Below are 24,537 nucleotides of genomic sequence, written 5' to 3'. Positions count from 1 at the left end.
AGATAATTTGAGCTATTATTTATTAGCAGTGGGTATGGAGTTTAGGGTCTGATCCTACTCAAACCAGCTGAGTCTATTCTTGGGCATTCCTGGCACCCAGGAGCAGGACTCTCTTAACCTAATGCCTATTTCCTTTGCACCATCTAGTCAAGATATTTCCCATATCAGATGAAGACAAACTTCCCTCCTTCTGAAGTGTGTTCTGACCCTGATCCAGAGGAAGTAAAAGAAACTCTTTAATATGCAGGATAGGTGTCAGTCTTTTGCTTTTTTAAAATCATGACCATTTAAGTTTTTATCCAGAATACACACACAGTTCTTCCTTAAAAAGCAGATGATAAAATCCCGGTATACCTATGGAGAGAAGGATGTGGTGAGGGCAATGAAAATACCAATAACTGAAGTGGGAACACTGGGAAGTTCAGTGAAGGCAAGATTCCAAACACTTAAGATAGCTACAATCACAAGAGTTAGGATGCTTTCATCAAAAGATGCTGGAATGTTTCTAGAAGGAAAATATGTATTAAGTGCCTTCTCTCCCCCCATTTTCCTTCCGATGAAGGTACTTCTATAAATAGAAGATAAAGAAAATTTTGGTCACCTCTAAAAGGTTTAATAAGGATTAAATTCTGCAGTGAAAGAAGCCAGCAAGAGATCCCACCTGGCACATGCAGAATGTGTGGGTGTGTGTTTAATGGCTGCATATAAGACCATCACACACTGAGGAAATGAGTAATCCATTCTTCAACCCAAAACACACGACAGAGACCACAATGGGAGCAGCGTTTCCAAGAACTCATTTGCTCAGTAAACCTTTCCCCAACAAATGTATAAAATTCCCTCTCAAAACTATGCTCATTAATAGCCTAAGAGAGATACACCCTGTCCTACTCCAGCCTTCCTCCTGCGGGAGGAAGAGAGGAACTGAGCAGCCACCAAACAATAAGCACAATGATGTGAAGGGAAACAAAACTTGTAAGCTGGCCATGCTTACACTGCCCAATTAGCAGCCAGGTCTGTGAACAACTGGGTCACCTTCAGTTCATGCCAGCAATGTGCTCAGATCCCAGATCCTGCCCCGTCTTTGCCTGTGCCCTCAGCTATGTTTCTCTAGCAGGACTCATTCATTATGTGCTCTGCATAATGCAGAAAGGAGAATAACCCATGGATAATTGGATCGCAATCCATTAGCTGCCAGCCAGAGGGGAACTTCTTTCCGTGGATTTCTTCCACTCGTGCCCGCACGTTTCAAAGCTTATTGTCTTAAATGTCACACTGTAGAATAAATGACGGAAGGTTAAGGATCTATTCAAATTTTTGGAGTGTATGTTCCACAGCTGCTCCCCTCCTTGGGCTGCTGGCTAAAAGAACTGCCTGAATCCCAGCAATAACCAGCGGATCACATCTGGATAATCATGTTCCAATTGAACAGACAACAGCCAAAATACGTTTGCAGTTCTACACCACGAATTTTTATAGCTTATCTGTACACGTGTAGTCATTCCTGCCATCCTATCCACGTGTAGTCATTCCTGCCATTCTATCATTCCTGCCATTCTATCCTCTGCTCAGGATAAAACCAACAGACTTCATTACCAACGATAAATGGTCTGCTGCTAAAACCAGACATTGGGCTGGATCCTCAGCTGTACCCAGCTGGGATTGGGAAGGGAGGAGGGAAACGGCGACCAAAGAGGAGCCAGTAACAGCTCATCAATCCTGGAACTGGTTCCATGCCAATCCCAGCATCGCTCGGAGAAGGCCATGGGCGGCTCCGAGTTCCGCCAGCTGGCTCCAGCCCCGAGGGGGCCATCTGCCAACGGGGCTGGTGAAGGACAGCGTGTGCCAGCTAGGAGACTTCCCCACTCTTCCAGGATTGTTAGAGAGAGGATGGCACAGAGTCACGGAGGTCAGAAAGTCCCAAACTCCCAACTTCAAAGCAAACTCCATCTGGAAACTGCAGCTGTTCTGCGAGGGAACCGAGCTTGAGCCTGGGATCGTGTTTGGAGCTGCAGTCACAGACTCAGTCCTACTCATACCGAAGGGTAAGTGTGGAAAATATCCCACATTTTCTACTCAGAATAACTCCATGATCAAGACTATTCTTGCTATAATTCTGAATGTTCAGTCTGACACAACAGTCCTCCCAGGAGAAAGATTAACATACCAAAAAGCTGGAGTAGTCAGGGCTTGGTTAAGAAGCATTCTTTGATCTTGCACAATTCAAAAAAGTTTAATTATTCAAATGTTATTTATAATAATACAACGGGACGCTGGCTGGGAAATGCATTTATATACATTAGATCTTCAAGATAGCCAGGAAGTCAGGATTTTTACTTGTCACACACCACACAAAGGCACATGATCTGCCAACAGAGAGCACTCACCAGGCTCATGTGTCTTTATATCTTTGGGGATCTCTGCTTACCAGAGGGGTTTACTTAAAATTATGCAGACAGTAGTAAAAGAGAATAAACCAGATAAATTGCCTTAAAAAATACTGGTCTACAGTCACCTCATTTTGGAATATTACTACTTTTACGTCTCACACCTGTACCATTTAGTTAATGTTTTAAAACCCAGTTTCCCATTCAAAGTTCTTGCTCTTCTGTTAAACTAAATAAACCTGTTTTCCAAATGGTTAAGCAGGGAAAACATGGACCATTTACAAGCAGTGCACATGCAAACCAGTTAGAGCAGAAGAGAGGGAATTAGGGTGACTGCACTGGAAAACCCGATCACCTTTCTAGATTCAGTTTTACAGGCAATTCAATGCAACCTCTATCACAGCAAGATACTATCTGGAATTTTACTAAAGCTGCAAGGCCAAGCATGGGCCAGGGTCAGGGTTTTGCTCCCTGCAGCACAGAGAATGAAGTGTGCTGCTGCCAGAGGGAGCAAATGTGACAGCAAATGTGGCCACATTTCAAACACAGAACAGAAATTAAGCTTTAATGAGCTCAGAAATATCTCACTTCAGCCAATGAAACAAATTTTTCCCCTCAATAAAAATCCATGTTTAACCAAGGAGGAACCAGTTACTTTGCTAAAATCAAACAATGTCAGGGTATTTGAAATATTTTGATATTTCAAGATGCAGAGGAATAAGAGGGAGAAAAAGTTTGGTGACAATTGGAAGAGCCAGACACTGTGAGTTGCTGTAAGTGCAGATAATCCCGACCCAGTCTGCACAGTACCGAGCAGCGTCACACTGTAAATAATCACTCCATCAACAGCCCAGGGAGAGAGAAAGCTTTGGCAGCTGTAGCAAGTGTAGACCTCATCCTGTGGGTCACTAATGCTAGAACCTCCGTGGTCTCCATCCATGAAAGCAGGTCTGGATGGCAGCAATTCAATGCCAGCATCCTGCCCACATCATGTTCCTCAGGCTGCAAGCAGAGAAGATGCATCAGCAGCATTAGTGAGATGTCTGTGGGAGAAATGCTGGTATGGATGTGGCAGCTGAGATAAAATTCAGTTTGTTAAAAGCAGCTCGAGTTGAAGAAGTTTTACAACTGGCAGCAGTTTAAGCAGGATGAGTGCAAAGATTAATTTTTGCCAAGTCTTTCCAACTATTTGCAAAAAGGGTCTTCCAAGCCAAGAGATCAGATAAGAACAGCACAAAGGGAAGCACTTTGTCACATGCCACTACATCTCAAACCCACCTTTAGGTTCAGGATTAGTTTAGAATCACAGGGAAGTGCTCTTCTACCTCCCTCAGTAAGAGCTATTTAGGAGTCACCAAGCATTACCCATCCTTTTCCTCCACCTTTCCTGTTTGAATGGACTCAGCCAGCAGCTCCCTCACTCACAGGTACTTTATTTCTCAAGGAATCTGTGAGTTATCACAAGCATTACTTTTCAAATAACCCTTAAGTTTGGTTTGCATAGTTGAGATAGAAACTGGAAAACCAGTACTTAAAAATTTAGGAATGAAATGGTGTTGTATGTACCAGGAAAGGGTAGAGACAAAAGCCTGAACTGCTCTATTTCCTCTCTCCCCTACATCCAAAGCTTTCTAAAATGCAAGCTACATACATTTCTATAAGCTCAGTTTAATATTTGTGACTTTTGATTCTCCAAAACAGTCTTCCAGTGCTTGCCCTGGCATTATTCTTACTAAATTTTTCAATTCCCTTGATTGTCCCATTAGCAATTAACTGATGCCAAAAGAAGCAGTTTCTGTTTTGTGTTTTAAAAGCACGAAACAGTCTGTGAGGCCAGGAATTCTGCAGAGGAAAAGAAAAAAAGGAAGATAAAAGTATGCCTTTGGCCTTGACTCTTTTTTTTTCCCCCCCCTTCTTTCTAAAGACCAAGCAGGTAGAGAAAGGCAGTAAAATGAAGTGGTTACTCACAGAATGTTTGTCTGGGGCGGGATCTCGGGGATGGTTTCCAACATCAGATGCATGCATCGCACCGTGGTCCTGAAGCACAGGCAGCGACTGGGGCAGGAGCAGGAGAAACCAGGCAAGAGGAGAAAACACAAAAAGCCTCCAAGAGCTGAAGGTTTGATGAGCATGGTGTTTGCTGGAGTGCATTTGCCTCAATTCTGAACTGCAGGGAGCTGACAAAAAAAAAAAGTTTCCCAGCCCTGAGGTCCAGGAGGAGGGGACTCATCAGCATGTGTTTGCAATTAAATTAAGGCAGTTTGACAGTCCAACCGCCCACCCCCTCTGCCATTATGTACATCACTGAAGACCAGACTGTCCCCACCCCTCTTTAATTGTGGCGCTGAAATATAAACTCTTAATTTTGATTTATTTTCTCCTTGCTGCTTCTTTCGAACAGCAAGTTAACTCCTCACCTCCTCCTGGGGCATTTGTCTGACAGCAGAATGCACCTTCATGGACAACGACCAAAAAATGATCCCGTGCTTCCAGGGCTGAGCTGGGATGCAAAAGATCCAGGGTCAAGGTTTTTATGTCAAATTTTTTGCCTTAGCACACTCTGAAAACTAAGGAGAGTGTCTTATCCAACAGCCTGTCAAATGTGTTGGGTACTAAGACTTTTAGGATAGAGGCTGTCTCTTATTACATGGAGTTACAACACCCAGTAAAAATACGTTTCCAACCATTGATGGGAGCGTGGAATGCTACAGATAAGTGATTTTAAAAGGGAGATCACTCACAGAGATAAATAACCTGCAAATAAAGACAAATCCCCATCCTGCAATCTCTAAAGTTTCTTACACAGAGTAAAAGCTGATTCATTTCAAAGACCTTTTGCCAAATACAATTTCTTTCTATAAGGATGCCATTTGGAAAAATGTCAGGATTTTGGAGACATTAAAGGCAACTGAGGGGTGAAAAGGGAAAGAAACACTGAAATCAACCGAGTTTGAACTGTAGGAAATTAAGTCCTCTCTTTGTTTCTCCCAGTGAATGATAAAATTGAGACACAAAAGGCAGGATTTGTTCCCATCTGAATTAAATCACCTTTGTAAAGAAGCTTGGACTGAAACCAGCTTGTCTTTAGGTTTGCAGTTATTACTACACGAGGTCCTAAATGTGTGGGTTTAGCATGAGGGAGGCACTAACACACATTAGGATATAAAGGTACTTGAGGAAGTACAAACACAGCATAAATCCACATTACCTGGACGATCAAATGAAGGTTTCCCATGAACCTGCACATCTGCTTTAGACTGTAATCTAAAAAATAATTAATGTGACAGAGGAGTACTTAACAAAAGTGCCATTTACACCTTCCTGGTTCTCTTCTCCCTTCAGATTCTCTGTCACTTGAGCATTTGGGGAGTGCGTTGGGTTTGGGGTTTCACCTAAAATTTCATGTCATAGAAGGTAAAATCACTATTTTTTTCCAGCTATAAAAGAGCATTATACTGCAGGTTTTCTGCCTCTAGTCCTCAGGCAATCTGCTATTTGTTTGCCCGGACATCACTTGGAAATCTAAGCAAGTTTGCTGAACTCATCTGCTCCCCCTGTGGACCCGACTCATGATTTTGGGCAGAGTGTCCTCTAGCGGTCACCCAATCCAACCCAACCTTCAAAAAATGGGTTGTAAAAGGCCAAACTATCAGCTTTAGCCTTTATCCAACAACTAGCAGCTGAGATCAGAGTGCTCCGTGTGAATATGACAGCTTTTACTTCCAATATGAGATGTCAAGGGCATTAGAAGCACATCCTCCATGTGCATCAGACAACGCGTGTTATGTTTAAGTCTTCTTCTGCAAGAACAACAACAAAAAAAATCCCTTCTAGGTTTATTTCTATTGCAGCAGGAGAGCTGGGCCAGGCCCCACTCAGGTTTCCTTACGTCTGGAATCGTATTTCAGCGCCCGGCTGTGCCACGGGGGCAGCTGCAGGAAGGATTGATGGGTATTTACCCACTACTTTGTAGGCATGGGATCTTCAGCCAAGCCAGCAGATTAACAGCAGCCATAGGGAATAATCTGAGTGCAAAAAGGCAAGTGCTGCAACCCCCACATTTACTTAGAAGCAGATCTTTCCTTGAACTTGAACCATACCTCTCCCACTTTGCTTATTTCCCCTTCGCGACAAATGGGATGATTGTGGGATGTTATGAAACACCAGCAATCCCAGTCCCCTTACTCTCACATTAACTTATCTGATTTTCCATCAACATGAAAAAATTGTTTAAAAAGGAGTGTGCAGCTCTGGGCAAGAACCAGAAATTAACTCCTGAGCAACTGGAATTAAAGTTAACCCTCGTGTTCCATGCTCCAGCATTTCCAGCCTCTTCTACACAGGCTTTTCAGACCTGTAGAATGCAAGGAAGTTTGGGGGTTTCTCTCGTGTGTTTCTCCCTCCCTCCCCCCCCCTTTGTTTTAACTATCAATTCTGTCCCAATAGAAAGACTTCCCTCAGGGGACCTACCCCCTCCCTACATCCCAGGGAATTGTGATGGTTTACGTTTTGCAATGAAGTGAACATAAACATTATCTGACAAATTTAATTTCCTCAATACCATTTCCATGACACATCCATGGCTTTCCAAAGCAGAAAAGGATTTTGTTTCAGCAAGCATCACGTGAAGGAAAACATTAACGTTGAACTAATCTCCTGTTATAGCTGGTAAAAGGACATTTATCATACACACAGATGACAGGAAGAAACACACAGACAGGCAATTATCCTATGGAATAAAGGTTAACAGATTCATTTAATTAGCAACAGCTGTATTTGCTGTTATGATCAGTTGCCTACCACAGCTGAAGCCAAAATATTATCCCCAGTACCAGAGAAATGAAAGCCTTGAACACACCTCTCAAAAATCTGCATTAATTAAGCACTGAAGCGGAGCCCAGGGGACAAGAGGGGAGCTGCAGGTCAGAATGCATGGAACAAACTCCTGACATGTTTGGTTTAGGCAATTCCTTGAAGTACAGAAATCAACTGAATCAACTCTGGGTATCTGTTGTCCACAGGTTGATCAGCCAGGTAAGTGAATTCACTCTTTAACTGTTCTGATATACACTAAGTCCAGATCAGTTGTGTGTGTGCTGATTCCAAAAATCATCTTGCACAACTGCATTACATAAAGGTTTGGAACTCATCAGCTGGGCAGGTTTCTTTTGAGATTATATTCTGAGGAGTTCATCTAAAACTATGCACCTGCACCAAACGTTTTTTTTCTAGCGTTCTAGTGTTTTACCCTTCAATTATGGAAGTAAGTACTTACCTACAAAGTATTCTAATTACAACATGATGCAAAGCCATGTTAAGAAGGCTAAAAAGTCTTTACTGAATTTATTGATACAGAAACACTTATTAATAAAGTTTAAATTGTGTAACACTTCTGCATGCCTCAGGCCAATTTAACTCTAGTTTCGATACAGAGATTTTTCAACTTACACACTCATGATTAAAGCAGCCTGAAGTTCAGTTCTTTTCCAAATTTACTGCAGGATTGAAACCTAAAAGGAGTCACAATAAAAGTGATGACTACTTAGAACACAAAAGGAAACAAAGCAGGTACAATTCCTAGACAGCTTACAGACCATACAAACTCAGCTCTAATACAATTCCTCTACTAGAAATGCCTACAAAACTACAGTGCAAGTGCTTGTGCACAGGGAAAATGTATTTACAGTTCCCCCTTATTTACAGGCTATTAGCAATACTATTTCACAGTTATATTACACATAAAATTTCTACTATGTGTTTGTTTGGACCTGTGGTTTTTTTGGACAAGGGGACAATTTGACAACTTAGAACATAAATTTCCTGTATATATATATTTATTTATTTATTCAACTTCACCCAGGAAAAAAATAGCAGTATTTATGCATCTTATAGAAAGCTACAAAAATCTAGCAAATGTAATAAAAAAGGCAAATCTGGTGAAAAATCCAATAAATTATCTTTTACAACTGCGGCTGGGATGGGGAATAAAAATCAAACAGGGATAAATGAAAGACAATTCTCCCTCAACTGGTCAGCTCTAACAGAAGCTCAGGAAGGCTTACTAGTAAGAACCTGAAGTTTAATGTCATTTTTAAAGGAACTCTTTTAAAAGTTTAATAATTAAACCAAAGGATGGATGACCTGGTAGCCAAAAGCAGGAGGCACCCTGAACTACAGAGAGGTGTGGAAATTGTGCCATAATACACAAAGGCACCTGGTATGACACCTATTAAGCAGAAACATCTAACAAATACAGAGGCCACAGCCTTTGGGGGAGCACAGAGAATAATGACACATAGATTAAGCCTCTCTTTACCACCATATTCAGGATATTCATCTGTGGGAAGAAATCCATTGCAGTTGCCAGAATTACACGGTGGGTACGTGCACGTTTACAGGAAACCATCAGCTCAGTGGCCACAGAACTGCCCTGCTTAAATTAGAGAAATAAAAACCTGAGGGAGCAAGCTAATTTGGGGTGCCATTTAGACCAGAAGTGGAGACTTAGGAAACCAGAGGCAAAACACAGCCTGTGCCTGTGTTATGTGCCTGCAGGCACATGATACAGTATTAGGAGATGATATTGTCAAAGATACACAGAACTCCTATGAAGCAAGGAAGAGTTCTTCACTTCGGGCTCAGGCATACAAGAGTTATCCATTTATTTTCAAAGCCACACAAAACTTTGAAACACTATTTATCATGAAGCAAGTCGTGCAACTCGGGACCATTAACCGAAAACCCGGCGTATTTTTGGCAAGACTGTCTTTCTTTCATTGCTCCTCGGAGAACGAGGAGACAGCACATACACACCAAAAAAAAAAAAGATACCAAAGTGATACCAACTTTAGTGCTTCAGATGGGGCAATGCCTTAACACAGCTGCACCACCTACTGAGAGGGGGCCTTTCATCCCCCCCAGCTTTAGGAGTATTTCACATCAACACAAACTCAAGTTTCTTTCCAGCCTTTACCAGTTTAGGCAGATTTTTCAAACAGGCTGAGCCAAGTAAAACTCTTCTAAACATGGTATTTTTTTGTCCACGGACACTGTGGACTCCCCATCCCTGGAACTATTCAAGGCCAGGCTGGATGGGGATCTGAGTAACCTGGTCTAGTGGAAGGTGTCCCTGACCATGGCAGCGGGTTGGAACGAGATGGTCTTCAAGGTCCCTTCCAACCCAAACCATTCTGTGATTCTATAATTCCACGGTATCTCCTTCCACCACCACAACAGGAAGACTTGCAAACAAAAAATCAGAGCTCACACCCACAGAACTGCAGAGTGTCAAGTCCTTCCACATGAGCCTATTAAAACATGTCCTCGTTGTTGCAGGAATGAAATAACGCACCAAGCTGAGCAACCTGGTTGCACACACCACATGTGGAACTCGTGTGCATTAGCTGTATTCCAGTCAGCTCACCTTGCCATAGCAGGGGCACACACAGAACACCTAAAAACTGCACCAGTCTGGCTTTCTATACTGTTTCCAGGTTCTAGACACCCTCCAGAAAACTATATTGGGCTGATTTACCTCTCAGGCTGGCACCCTGCACTTCACTCTGTGATGATCACACTTATCTCATACGACAGCAAAACCCCACAGATTCTGCTTTCACAGTCAGTTTTCACAAACTCACTGCTCTGCAGCTCCTCTCTACCCTCTTCCCCATTCAGAATGACTCTGTAAACATTTCCAGAGACCACAGTCCCAGCTCTGACAACCCCTGCAACCTGTCAAAGTCAAGCAAGCTTTGCAATTCCTCACTTTGCCTCCATTGCTTTAAAAAATAAAAAAACAAAACAAAACAAAAAAAAACCCACAAAACAACCCCAACAACTCATGCACTAGAACAGGTGGTTCCCATTAAGAAAACCAGTATTCTGTAAAACACTTTAACTTTTTACTGAAAAATTATATAGAGTTTATAAGCAAAACAGAGCAACCAAAGTGGAGCTGATGCTTTCCTTCTCATTCAAAACCTGGATGCCACAAGGGTAATGCCAAAAATTTCTTTCCTTTCTGTAAAAGTTGTGCTTTTTCAGATGACTGGAAGAAACTAGATTGGCCAGGTCAGGTTTTACTAATAATCTTAACCGTCCATTAAACACACACCACAGCAAACCCATGGCAGGTTTAGTGGGAGAGAGCACAGACAGGAAAGGTCTTTGGGGAACTGCTTAAGAGTTTTTCAAAACTGACATTCAGTAGAGAAGCCATGAAATTTTTAAGAGTATCTCTGTGCAGTTAGTTTCAAGGGAATTAAATCCTCCTTTCCACAAGCAGCTGAGCATTTCACCGACTTGCTTCCTAAGGAATCCCTGCTGTAGGATAAAACTATAGCACACAACTGAGAAGGACAAAGAAACTCAAAAAAGCTATAATGTTGAAGTTTACAGCAGCCACATTCCCCAGCCTACTGCCCTGCGTGGTCACATTTGCAGGCAAGCAAGTGGTGTACATTTGTCAAGCCCTAAGAAGTACTTTATTTTCTGCCTAATTCCCACTCTCTAGAAGAAGGAAACTACTTCTCCCTGTAATAAAGCAAGTAATACTTCAAGGGATCGGGCAAAGGCAGACTCAAGACCTTTTCTCTCAAAAAGTTTACAGGAGGGTCTGGCTTTAGTTCAGAGGGTTTGGTTTCTTCCTCTTCCTGCCTCTCCTCCTCGATGTCCTCGCTGTTGTTGTTATCATCTGACGGGCTGGAGATCCGGCTGGCGAAGACCTCTTTGTCCAAGAAAACAATGGTCTCCATGCGCCGGCGACGGACACGCCTCCGTTTAAATCTCGGGGGGTTCTTCAGCCCATTCCCAGTTTTGCTCATCGTTTCCTGATGAATTATTTTCTTAATGGTTCCTCGGATGGCGATGCGAGCCAGGTCCTGCAGGCTGCGAACGGCCACGGGGGCTGGAACGAAACAAAACCCGTGAGCAGACGCGGAGAAACTCCACCCCCCCCTCCCAAAAGTACTCACAGGAAAAGTTCTGTTTGCTCAAATTAAATCAGGCCATTTGAAATCCCTGCTGCGATTACACAAACAGCTCTATTCAACTCCTGTCAACTCAGATAAACTGCACTGCAACTTTCCAAACAAAATTTAATTGCGCATTTGTCTCATTAAAAAATTTGCCCGTTTTGATCTCAAGTTCTCAATTATTTTAAGATACACATCTTAAAGATCATACGAATGCACACTTAGCAACCAGAACTGTGACTGTTTAATTACTTAGAAAAAGCTACTTTCCTACTGTAGCTTACTAGACATGAAGTTTATTTAACTCTTCCATAAAATGATTTTTCTGTTGAGCTGTTACTTCAGCTTTGCCAAGTTCTGTATTTATAAAACACAAGTACTATTTATGCTCTTCAAAAACTGCTTCAGACTTACTTAGTGGGAGAAGACAGGATGGAAACCATTTTGTAGAAGTAATTATAGAAGTGTACAATAAGTTACTGTACTGAAATATCTCCCACAGTAATGGTTTGGAAGACTGTCCTGTCTTCTGCACGTATTTGCTGCCAGCCCATAAATACATGACATAACTCATAGAGCACAAAGAAAAAAATGTATTAATACATTTTAGTTCATGAATGTGTGTGAACTAAAACTGAAACAAAAAATCCCTGTCTTCTACCAACAACTAAGCTTTCCTGGGACCTGAAGGAAGCAGAAAAAAATTACATCTAATATATGTGCAGGTCTCACTATAAAGCAACCTACATACAAAACATGCTGAAACATGCACTTAGTGACTTTCCAGCACAGTATGGATTGTTTCCCGAGCTCCTTTCTGTCATGCAGACACCTTTCCAGAATAAGACCAAAGCCTGACTAATCTCTTTATGAAGGTATCTCTGTCTTCAGAGGCTTCTCGACCCTGAAATCCTAATCTAGAGATTGAGGCCACTGATACAACCTGCACTTCAAAAAGCCAACCAAGAAGTGCACAACTTGTATTCCTCAAGCATTCCAGCTTCAGGATAATTCTGAATTGCTGTGGGATGAGAGCCTTTGAGTAGATATTTTATTCACAGGTCCTGTGTGTGTATTTCCCATTGAGAACCACGACAGGACATAATTCAGGACTGAATTGTCTGCACGTGCAAAACCAACAACCAAACATCCCTCAAAGTTCAAGTACAATTTCACAAGAAATCATTTGTATTTGGAATGATGTTGTAATGGAAGGTGTCCCTGCTCATGGCAGGGATTTGGAACCAGATGATCCCTTTAAGGTCCCTTCCTATCCAGGCCATTCTATGACTCCACAATTTAGAATCTATTTTATGCAACTCCCATTCTGGCACGAGACAGACAACTGTTCAAAAAGGAAGCACTTGGAGTAATTTTCCTTGAAAGGATTCCCAGGGATGTCACACAGCTCACAGCCAAACAGCAGAAGAAACCTCCCCCATGCTCAGGAATGTCTGTACTCACGCAAGTGAACAAGCCTTGATTTTCCTGAATCTGCGTGGTTTGGCTGAATCAAAGGAGCAAAAGAAACAGCAAGAATCTTCTTGGTCTCCCAGGCAGAAGGACCAGTACGAGTTATCTTAGTCAACTAAACCAAAACAAGGAGATTATTGTCCATTGTGTGAACTACAGTGAGATTTTTGTACAGAAAAAAATGAACAAATGACTTTTCTGTCTGAACAAGTGGTTAAAGTACTGGAAGCTACAACAGTAAAAGGTGATAAGGAGAAACACTGGTGGTTTTTTTTAAAAAAAATTAAAAAATAGGAACTTCTTGCAGGATTAGCCCCAAGTAACTCTTGCAACAGAGCAAGGGCACTGGCAGTTTGGGACACTGCTTTCCCCGAACTTCCTCCATTCTGGGCCAGAGCTGCTGTGTCTGATGCCTGAGAAAACTCAGTCACCGATGAACATTCACTCCTGAAGAGGTCTGCAGATCACTGGATTTATATTCCAGCTCCAATTTCTTGCATTAACTCACTGCACACCATTGTACTCGGAAGGAACCCTGCACCCTGCTCCTCTGTACCCTGACAGAGAGAAAAGGTCAGACACCTACACCTCAGCCCATTAAAACAACACATCTTTACACCAGAGAGATAAAATTGAATTGCAATCTTGAGCTCACACGTGGGGCTCTTGCCCACTTTTTACTAAAAGGCTCCATTGACACTTGTAAATAGAGACATCTTGCAGGCTCTTTCACAAACCAGTTGGGATATGCAAAATGTTGTATTTTGTCATCAAGCCCAACACTAGATTATGTAATTGAACAAAGCCTTGCTTACATTTTCTGCAGCATGGAAGTAAAACTGCAATTAACAGACTTCAATATATATTAAAAGACTGGTAGAACTATAAATTTCTTAAATATTATGAATGTGCAGAGTTCAGTTTCCACTCATAGTGAAAAACCAGTGCACTTAATGATTTCTTCAACCTCCTACAAGGGCAAGATAAAGGAACAGCTATTGACTAAATCAAGATCAGAATTAGGAATAACTGAAAGAGAAACAGGAGAAGAAAGGCACTCAACCTTCTCTTCCAGAGGCATGACAAGAATTCCCCCAACTTTCAAGAGGTTCTTCATGTAGTCCTCGTGTTCCTTCTGTACTCCAGCACCACAGTAAACACGGTCATACTGAGTGCAGTCCGGGGAAATCTCTAAACAATTGCCAGTAACAAAGGATGGCTCACAAAATTCAAATCTGAAAGTGAAGACGACTTGTATCAGACAAGAATAATACAATTTATCCAATGAGTTATCTTCAAAATTCTGAAAAAACTAAACTACAAAAGACACTTGAAAAAACCCCTCAGTTTTACAGGATTTCTCCTTCAAAGCCCACATATTCTAGACATTATTGTAACAGAACAGAGCTAGAAGTCTCAAAACCGCAGAACAATGAGGTCAGAATTCATGGATTAAACTCTCCAAAGGATAAGGATGCATAATTTCATACTTGAGATGCAGGGAACTCTTCAGAACAAGCTATTTTTAGTCACCTGATGCTGACTCAGTTATAATATGCAAATATAAATATTAGACCTCTGATTGCAGACAAAAAAGTCTTTTAAGGACTGCACCTGGGTTTATTGTTGCAGTTTCAAAAGCTGGCTTTCAGATGTGGGGAACTATCACCTGATGCTACAGAATTATGCTTTGCTGAAGCCAATGGAAGTTTTGCCATTAGCTTCAAAAGAACTGTGATTTTACCCTTCACAAAAAAAGGGACCTTTTGCCTACAGCATTTCTGACTCAGTGTAAAAGAAAAATGAATGATTCTGTGATGCTTCTGCTTTTCTTACGCGCTCCAAAACCACATCAATTTTAAGCCCTACATTTATGAAGTTGTACAACACATCCATTCTTCTACTGGTATCTTGAGTGGCAGCTCAATATAGCATCTATTTATTCCTAAACACTTCCTGAAGCTTTCTGGTTTTGCAAAGCGTGCTGGACATTCAGAGCAGCCAGTGAACAGTTCCTGCACACGGTGTTCCAACAGCACAACCCAGCAGACATCACTCAGCAATGCCAACTTTCCAGTCATGATGATTCCTGAATTCAGCTCACTTTTGCTCCATAGCTATATTTGTCTGGAGAGAGAAAAAAAGTCTTCCTTAAAACATCTATTTAAACAATAGCAATGTGACTCTGAAAAAAACACCCAGCCGAGCACCATCCACGCCAAAAACCGTCAGCCTGCTGCCAACATCCAGAAAATACAGCCCTCTCATCAGCAGCTTTCCAGTACAGCAGGAGCAGCACAAGGCTGAGTAGTCTAAAATCCAGCATGTAATGACTTTAATTTTCTTCCTCCCAGGAGAGGAGGATATCAGGTATCCACAGATGCTTCGCTTCCCCGTCTGAACAAACTGTGCAACGGATCCAAAAATATGACAGCTACAACTTTTACTGCTGAGGTTACTATTGGCAGTGGTTATCTTGCTGGAAAGTTATTACTTGTGACAGCAGCAAAATGGAGGTTCTAAGGAAGAACATCAATCAAATCCCAAGCAGTTTTAGTACCAACTTAATCATCTTAAAACTACCTCCTTATTTTAAAACGTCATTTTTCTTCTTTTCAGATAAAACATATTAGGCCACCACAGAAATCAGTTCATATTCTTCTCCTCACCGTGCACGCTCCCAGACCACAAAAAGAACAAGTATAGTTAATTGCAAGTTTCGAGCTGTTACTGCAAGTGCATTTCAAAACAAACAAACTTCCTCAGCTCCCTCTAAGCCCTGCAACATCAGCACGGCTATTGAAAACACAGCAAACACTTCAGAAACTCCCCCACAATACACATGGGCTTCGAAGGTCACACACTGCAGCTCAGCAAGCCTAAGGAGCCCGAATCCTCAGATTACCCTGAATCCAGAGGGGCCACATGGGAGCCAAGAACTGCCACGACTAAAGCCAAATGCACAAAATTAACCCCAACGGGCATTTTGCTCTCACTTGTCGAAGCTGTCGCTTGTTTTGATGAAGAAGTCCAATTTCTGCTTCGCGTATTCGATCACGTCCGAGTGAAGCTCCACGCCGTGGTTAACACCAAAGGGACCTGCAAATGTGGAACACCAGGATAAAGGTAACAGGCAACACCACGAAATCCAGCAGGATTAATACAGTTTGGGTTACTTCCTGGAACAGATTTTCCCCGTGAGTGTCAGACAGTCAGTGTTTGTGTAGGGTCAGCTCTCTTAGCACTACAATGGGAATTGCAACCCTATACCTGCAATTTCTGGCAGCAAATGAGCCTGTCTTGCACAATTGATTCTGACTCATTTGCTCTCAACTATGCAGGAAACTTCTCCATAGCAGGGAAGCACTGCTGCCGTTGCTGTAAAACCTGGAAAAAAAATTCCAAGGCAGAACAACTGCCTGCATGTTTTAATACATCCCTAAAAATTTTTCATATTATTTTTATACCCCCTTGTTGATATGACAAGGAATCAGGAAAAGTCATCATCCACTGTACTTCAATTAACAGCAAAAATAAACTGGGAGATACAGAAGTTGTTCTGCACTTGTGTTTTTTATTCAGAACTGACAGGGTAATTTTTGCAAAAATTCAAAAGAATATAAAAACCCTGGAGTTACATATTGGTATCCTTGGTAATCTCAACAAAACTAGGACAAAACCACAAATGGGAGATGGGAGCGAGACTCTACCCTGAGAACAAACACCTCAGCAGTTAAAATTCTTGACACCCACTAAAGGGAAGTTTGTACCCTACAGCCATTTGCTATCTATCCTGGCAGCACAGCTCTGACTGAGACACCCCAGGGTGAATGGAAAGGGCACAACTGCACTTGGGTGATTTGCTTTGTGTCACTGTAGATGTGGTCACAAAATCAGTTTTGCTGCACTCCGTGTTTTCCAGAGAATATTCCCACCCGTCTGCTAGTAAGTGTCAAAAGTGGACCTCAAACATGTCTCAGTCTAAACAGCACAGTGTGAACAGAAACAGGCACAGTGCAGGTGTAGTCACAGCTTTCTGTGGACATGCTTAATCCCGGTTTCAGCTTTGTACTCCTGATCCTGATCTGGGGTCATCTTTAGAAGGAAACTAACCCAAGTTCATGTTCCTGCAGGAATCCACTACAATCACCTCTGGAAATACATCTGTGCCTGTTCTGATCTGCCACAGAAATCTGGATCCCACCTGGTTCCAGAGAGAAGGTTGCAAGAACCCTGATAAACAAGCTGGATTAATGCATTCTTTACTTTCCCAGCTATCTTTCAGTTCCATTACTTGAGGGATGATTCATTCCAGATTTCAAAACATGTTTTTCAAAATCTAACGCAAACAGTTAACGTGATCGAAAAGGTATTTACCCAAGATGAGTCCAACCATAGAACTCAGATAACCAGTGCCACTGCCAAGATTCAGAAATGACAGCCCTGGTTGCAGATCCAAAGCTTCCATCACCTCAGAGTAAATGCACGGTGCTGAGAGATGAATATTCCCATGTTTCCATGCCAAGTCCTTGTAGGCATTGTCTTTGAACTCTTCCAGGTAGTAATCTGCTCGATCAATGGCTCGGAAGGCCTGTTCCACCAGTTCTGTCCTGATGTATTGTGCTTCCTTCAGGTTATCAATTAATTCATCGTTATCTTCTCCCGCACTCACTGCGCCTCCCATCTTCAGCAGTCGCCTATAGACACTAAAAGTAAAAGAATAAAGGAAGGTGAGGAACAGAACATGCACTTCAACGCTAAATTATGCTGCTGTGTGTGAAGTACTTTGAGAGAGACCTTTTTGTACTCCCAAGGACCTCAAGCACTGGAAAAACATCACCAGCAGCACTCCCAGCCCCCATTCCAACAATGGAAAACAAAATGCAGCAGATCTGGCATCCTGTACCTGACACTGGTGGGGGGGTGGGGGGGAAAGAAAATCACAATAGGCAATTTCAATGTGCAAGTTCTGTCTTCAAACGCTCCCAACATTTTACCAGCATGTCAGCTTTTCCACTGAACTCTTTTATATAAAGGATTATTCCAGCTCCTGTGCTCGTAGGTCATTTTTCACTGCAAGCCCAACCAACAGTGCAAGTTTGGCCTGTCTGCCAGAATTCTGGCCACGAGCAGACTTTCTATCTCTAACAGCATCAATTAAGACACAGGCAGCAAATCCAAAAAAATCTCAAATTACATTTTCTTTGAACGTGCATCAGGACGTTGATTTCACAGAGGTTAAAAATGCCCAACAACTCTGATGCATCAACCTTGCTTACTTTAGCAAATAAATGCACTTTCACATAACTCATCTCTAGAGTTTGAGCCACCCCCATTAGTAAAGCACTTAATGATACAGTAACTGCAGAGAGAATTTCCACTGCAGCCTGTGGAATTTCTTAGGTCCTCTTAAGCCCTAGATGAGCTCACCTTCAATTTGGTAACTCCTGAGTGACAGAGATCTCTGAATTACAAACACTTCTGACTTCACTGACACCATCATGGACCTATTCAGGCTTGTGGGTGTGGGGTAAGGAAAGGAAACACTTTCCTTGACTGTGCATTACACTACACATGATTATAATACTTCATGTAGTTAAACAGCTACAGGTTTTAAAGGAAAAGGTATGGGGGGAGAAGAACACAGAAGAACTTATCACTCAGAATTAACCTAGCTCTTCCCCCTTTCTCATATCTTAAGAAAAAAAAATCCTTTCCAGAAAACCCATGATTCTTTCAATGCATTTATTTACAATGCCTTTCCCTGCTCTCAATAATAACCACAGAAGCAGCAGCTTTGGAGTTCATTCCTGGGATCAGAAGATCTGCCTACAGCAAAATTGCTGGGAGTTTATTTGTTACATTCAGCAAGAGCAAATTACAGACTTTCATTTTCAGAGGAAACACAGAAAAGCTGCAGGACTCCAAGGAAATTTCACAGTTATTCAAATAACATGCCATTCTGATTACCTGGAGAGGCACACAAAACAGGATATACTTAGGCAGGGACCTCGAGCCAGTTTTTAATCCATTCATGCCTCAAAATACATCAATCCAGTTCAAGACCATTAATAAAACTTGAAATAAAAAGCCACCCCTCTCCTTTCGACAGTGACTCCTTCATTTTCTCTCCGAAAAATGACTGTGTTTTATTACTTCACAGTGGAAACACATCAAGTTGAAGGCTCAGGTGGGTTAATCTACCAATTATTTTTCCCCCCTCCTCTTACATACTTAAAACCTCTGTGCATTTGCACATGTAGGGTTACCTGAATCTTTGTTCAATTCACTTTATGTAGCATTCCACATTAAAACACTCTCTTTTCTGAGGGTATTGATTCCCCTGAGTTTCCTCTACATATTTTTGTTCTTAGGCTTGCTTATTTCTGCTACTCTTTCTGCTACTAAAAACAAAAAAAAAACCCTGATTTTTAGGTTTAAGCTAAGAATACAAAGTTGTGCCTTTAACAATGTTCCACTTTGGATCCCCAATAAATTCCTCCTGACGTACGTGAGCCCCACTGGGGCAACTGGTCTGACCTGGTTTTAGCTCAGCTATATGAACAAGTGTTTTTCCATGTTCTACAACATGGAACACAACAACAACTGTTGTCTGAAACATTTTTTTAACGAGATCAAGGAACATCCGAGCTGTGACAGGCATAAAAAATAATCACTTTTACTGGACATTAACTTAGTTCCAATAAAATTACTGTTTTGTGTGCAGAACTCCTGACATTCAAATTCCTCTTAATGTAATCCTATATATTTCTTTAACTTTGCGGGAACCAAGACTGTGGGTAGGGCTTATTTTTAACAAACTTTTCAAAAGAAAACCCTCACCCTCCACAACGAGCCCAGCTGGAATTTTTACGCAAAACCAAGAGATTTCCACAAATCTGAGCCAGGGACAAAGTTCACTGCGCAAAAATTCGCTGCTCGCACAACACGGGACACCAAACCCAGCAGCGTTTTGGTGCTGAAACACCCCCCGGGGAAACACCCCCTTTAAGAAAAACAAAACAGAGAACGAGCAAACGAAAAAGCAGAAAGCGAACGAGCAGGGGAGAAAACAAACAAACAAAAAGCAGAAAACAAAAACAAACAAAAAGCAGAAAACAAACAAAAGCAGAAAAAACAAACCAAGCAACCGGCCCCACGTGAGCAGCTGCGTTCAACCTGAAACCGAATCCTGGGACTGGGGCGATCCCTCCCTCCCGCTGCAAACAAACACCGCCGGGGGCTCGGGGGACGGCTCCGAACAATGCACGGGGCGCACAAACGCAATTCCTCAGCCCCAGCAGGTCTCCAGGGCAATCCCTGCTCTGCCATAACGCGCTGCAGGAAGAACAGCAAAGGTGGGGTTATTTAGTGATTTAATAAGAAAAGAGGCACCTGAGCGGCCGCGGTTCGGCTCCGCTCGGCTCCGTTCGGTTCGGTTCGGCTCCGCTCGGCTCCGTTCGGTTCGGCTCCGTTACGTTCGGTTCGGTTCGCGTCTTTTCGGTTCGGTTCGGCTCCGCTCGGCTCCGTTCGGTTCGGCTCCGTTGGTTCCGTTCGGTTCGGCTCTGTTCGGTTCGGTTCGGCTCCACTCGGCTCGGTTCGGCTCTTTTCGGCTCCGCTCGGCTCACCCCAGGCCGGCGCGCTCGGGGCTGTAAACACTGCCCAGCTGAGCGCCGGCCGCGCCACTGCGCACGCGCGGCGCGCACCACCGCCGCGGGCTGGGGGGGGCGCGTGGAGCACACCACTGCTGTGCCCGGCGGGGGGCGCCGTGCGGGCCGTACCATGCAGGGCCGGCGCGGGGGCGCATAGGGCTGTACCACTGCGGGGCTGGGTCCGTGCGGGAGCCCCAGGAATGGATCCCGGTGGGATTCTCCGTCAGACATGGGGAAATCTTCCAGCAGCTTCTCACAGAACACACCCCTGTACCCCCCACCCGCCCCCTCTGCCAAAACCTCGCCATGCAAACCCAATGCAACGTACCAGGAGCAGACACAGACTAGGAGTCCCTTCTGTCCCGTCTGTCCTGGGAACATCTCCCAGTCCCAGTGTGGCTGGTTTCCCCCAGCTCTGTGCCCTTCCACCCTGCCCTAATTGCCTGTTCCCAGCACGGGGCTGCATTTCCACGCCTGCTGCTTCAGCTCATCGCCCAGTTCCCCCAGTCCTTTAATGCCCACGGTGACAGCACAGTGCCCCAGCTCCCGCTGGGATCAGGGCTTCCCAGGGCGTGGGATGGGATAAGAGGAGCTGGGGAGATGCCAGTCAGAGCTGGCACACACAGTCCTGGCGCTGGAGCTGAACCAGGTGTTCTGATATTAGTCACTCTTGGGGAAAAAAATCATGGGAACTTAATGAAAAAAAAATAAAAATTGCTGTGAGAACTGGTTGATATTCTTAATTTTGAGCCTGTGAACACCTAACTTGGGTTACATCCTTGAATTTTGTTTGTTGGTTTGGTTTTTTTGCTGCAACCATAAATGCCAGGTATGAATTTACTGAGGAGTGAGCGAGCGAGATGCAAATTCACCTGATTCCAGGGGCTGAGCCTTGAGGAAACATGGAGTATTGTAAAACTTCACAATATCTGACTTGCCATTTGTGTAGTGAGGGATCCCCTAACATGATCTGAGTGTTAGGCATGTAATTTAAATTTTACCTACCTGTGTAAGCTCGCTCAGTGGTTGTAACATGGCAGGGCCTGACAAGACAAGGGGGAAAGGTGTCTCCTGTGACCTGAGAGAAGTTATCCTCTAAAAGTGTGTGTTTGTCTTCATGTTTAAGTGACCCACACAGCTCTGGCTGAGGCTGCAGATCAAACAAAATTGTCTGGACTGGCCTTAGATCTTCATGGACTCCATACTACACACAGCTGCAAAATGAGAAGGAAGAACGACATCTAAACAAGAGGCTTCTTGATTTAAGTTGTCTGGAGATGAATTGTGGAAAAAAGGCTGTCTTGGCAGACACAACAAGCCCGCAGTGAGAAAAGAAAATAAGAATTACTCTGGTAAATGAGACTCAAATAGGAGAAAGTGAATCAGCATCCGAGATTTATTTATGCTTTAAGGTGATTATCTCAGCTGCCTTCATTAACGTGGTAACAGCAGACTCTGCAAACAGGCAGCGGGGTAATTCTGTAGATGTCTGCACTTTCATTTCGCAGAAGACAGCTGCCTGGGAGAATGGGATTATTGGTGGGAGAGCGAGCACTGAAACTCCTCCTTGCTGATTCAACCAAAACAGGCCGTGGTGATTGTGCTCGGGCACAATGGGCAACGCAGCGGAAACTGCAAACGCAGGACAGACAAACTCCTTGCACGTGTGATTCCAGGGCTTCCATTCAGCACCTGCTTCCTTGCCACTAGCATCACTTGAAAAATAGCAGTTGTTTTGTGGGTTGGGGGAGTTTTTTGGAGGGTTTTTTTGTTTGGTTGGTTTTTGGTTTTTTTGGTGCAAAATTTATTAAAATGAAAGCTGGGTAAAAAAATTCCCTGTTATTGCTAGAGCACCTGCAGTGTAGGCAGAGCATGCAGGGGCAAAGGGGAGCACTGCTTGTGCCTCTCTCTTGCAGCAGCGAGTCCTCAAGAAGCCCAGAAAGCCCTTGAGGAATGTTTTAGGGATTCCCAAATACCCTGTGCTCTCCCAGGTGTATTCATGAGTCCTCCCAGCCCTAAACTGCCAAGACTGATGAGACTTGCAGCCTCTCTGTTTCTAGACAGAGAATTGCAGGAATTAACCAGGAGAAACACACAGGGAAGATACTTACCCACTGCAAGTTCCCACCTCACAGCACCCCAAACATGTCAGGGACACAATGATGGGGAGGGAACAGCTAAAAGGACACAGTCACCCCCAAGAGACAGGTTATTTTCTGCACATGCACATCTCTGCTGCACATGGCCCAAATCTCTCATGCCAAGCTGTGCCTGTGCAGACATATTGTCACTGCTCCATGGGCTCATCCCCAGCTTCCCACTGGCACCCCCTGGTTCTGCTCCCCCAGGGGCTTTTTCCCACCTACCTTCTTCGAAAATGTAGTTATTGCTGAGAACACCTCCATGTATGTCATAGCATTGGGCTCCAGCTCTGGAGGAAGCCAAAAATTGTCTGATAAAATTGCAAACCAACCCCCCCCCCCATTTAGCAAAACAGAATGGTTGGCTATTTCATGATTCCGTGGGTCTCCAGCTGCCAATTCTTCGTGCTCCTTCTTTCCCTGCTCTTTAAAAACACCTTCCTTTCCTCCTTAGAGCTCACCTGGGGCTTTGTTAGCCAGGAGTTACAGCCAGTGGTAGATGAGTAACTCACTGCTGCCTCTGTGCTGTCCGTAAATGAGTGTGGGCAGCTGCCCCCGGCTTGGAGAGCCCCCGCAGACTCCGGGAGTGGGAAAAGCAGAGTGAGAGTGGGAAAACGGAGCCTGCTGGCACTTAAATCCCAGCGTTACTCTCTCCCAGCCGTGTACCACAAGGTGTCCCCAGCAGTACAGGCATTGCTGCGGGGTTCGGAGGTTCCACCTCAGCATCTTCTCCGGGGCTGGGGCAGGGCAGGGACCCTCACAGGCACAAGTACAACCTCTGTCCCTACTCTCAGCAACCCCCAATCTTACCAGAGAGAACCAAGTCTCCATCCTTTGTTAGCTGAGATAATTGCTGATTTTTCTTGCCTTTCCTTGTCTCTATTTCCCTGTGTTTTACAGTTTCCTCCTTCATTTTTTTCAAACCAATTTCCTTAATAAGCATTTTTGAAACACCGGTCAGAATGAATTAACTTCTGAACCCTGTCATAGTGATGATCAGTCAAAATGGGATGTTTTTATTTATTTGGAAGATCAAATAGTAAAATGCATTTTAGCCCCCAAGCCAGGGCCCAGCAGCCTGAGCTGACCTGCAGCCTGGCAATACAGATGGTTGTTTAAGTCAATGGGGTAATTAGTGAGTGACAGGATGACTCACATAAATTAAGAACTGGGGGAGCATTAAATCACAGGGTTATATTTTCCCATTTTTTCATTTTGTAAAATATGCTGTGTTGCCTTTTCTGGTCAGTTTGGCACTGTACCATTTCCATATGCAAATACTACTGTGCATATGCACACATATGCATATATGCAAATACATGCAGACTTATGCATTTATACTGATATTATTATTAACACACCGACAGCAAATCACTTGAGATCCTCCTGCCCATGCAAGGGAGGGGTGTGTGTGTGTGTGTGTGTCTCCTAAAGCTATTCTCTTGCTTCACTTCATCCAAGGGCTCTGTGAGCAATTGCTGAAGCAAGGGGAAGAGCATATGTCTTGATTTCCACTGTATTGCACTGTGCATAACCACTGCCACTTGGAAAAAGGACTCGTAAAGACCTGGATTCATCTCACTTAAGTGTGTCATTAAAGGAAAGCAGCCAGGAGTTGGTGCAGCCTGGCTGAGAGTGGGAGAAGGTGTCACCAGAGATCCGTGACAGTGAGGACGTGGAGCAGCGAGGTGCTTCATCTTTTCATGGTGTTGCCAAGAGAGTCAGTGAGCTCTGCTCTGTGCCCTGTCTCTCTTCTGTCTCTGCCATGATTTAGGGCACGACTGCCAAATAAAAATCTCAAAAATCAAGCTTTTCATATTTATGGGGCAAGAAAACGATTCCTGGGTCTTTTAAATGATTCATGGATTAAATAAAATCAATGGATTTTATGGATTCATAAATAATAAAA

General features: G+C 43.5%; 2 protein-coding genes across 2 annotated transcripts in view; both read right to left on the bottom strand.

Moving 5' to 3' along the window:
• The window catches only part of LOC113982345 (peroxidasin-like), a 42,585-nt gene extending 38,066 nt beyond the window's left edge, over positions 1-4,519 (bottom strand). Inside the window, exon 1 of the mRNA XM_027710444.2 lies at positions 4,356-4,519. Within this exon, the coding sequence (XP_027566245.2) occupies positions 4,356-4,519 (164 nt within the window). The remainder of the gene's footprint in view (positions 1-4,355) is intronic.
• Positions 4,520-10,269: 5,750 nt separating this feature from the next.
• Positions 10,270-20,297, bottom strand: PCMTD2 (protein-L-isoaspartate (D-aspartate) O-methyltransferase domain containing 2). The gene is made up of 6 exons (XM_039382950.1): positions 20,231-20,297; positions 17,213-17,541; positions 15,832-15,934; positions 13,899-14,070; positions 12,827-12,950; positions 10,270-11,295 (listed from the first exon to the last, which is right to left on the bottom strand). Exons 2-6 carry the CDS (start codon positions 17,517-17,519, stop codon positions 10,913-10,915), a joined length of 1,089 nt encoding a protein of 362 aa, XP_039238884.1. The 5' UTR covers positions 17,520-17,541; positions 20,231-20,297; the 3' UTR covers positions 10,270-10,912.
• Between the last annotated feature and the right edge of the window lie 4,240 nt (positions 20,298-24,537).

This window comes from Pipra filicauda, unplaced genomic scaffold (assembly GCF_003945595.2).
Source record: "Pipra filicauda isolate LSUMZ 115617 unplaced genomic scaffold, ASM394559v2 scaffold291_size933811_pilon, whole genome shotgun sequence".
NCBI lineage: Eukaryota > Metazoa > Chordata > Aves > Passeriformes > Pipridae > Pipra > Pipra filicauda.
Note: the sequence above shows the minus strand (reverse complement) of the source record. Positions and strands in the feature narration are given on the sequence as shown.

Bases quoted from the DNA above. Each gene is read 5' to 3' on its own strand.
- PCMTD2 (XM_039382950.1), bottom strand. From the start codon at position 17,519: ATGGGAGGCGCAGTGAGTGCGGGAGAAGATAACGATGAATTAATTGAT. The intron at 12,951-13,898 runs GTTGAGTGCCTT...GTTTTGGTTTAG, and splicing joins TCATGCCTCTGGAAGAGAAG to TTGACTAAGATAACTCGTAC. The intron at 11,296-12,826 runs GTGAGTACAGAC...GTTTCGTTCCAG, and splicing joins ATCAAGGCTTGTTCACTTGC to CCCCCGTGGCCGTTCGCAGC.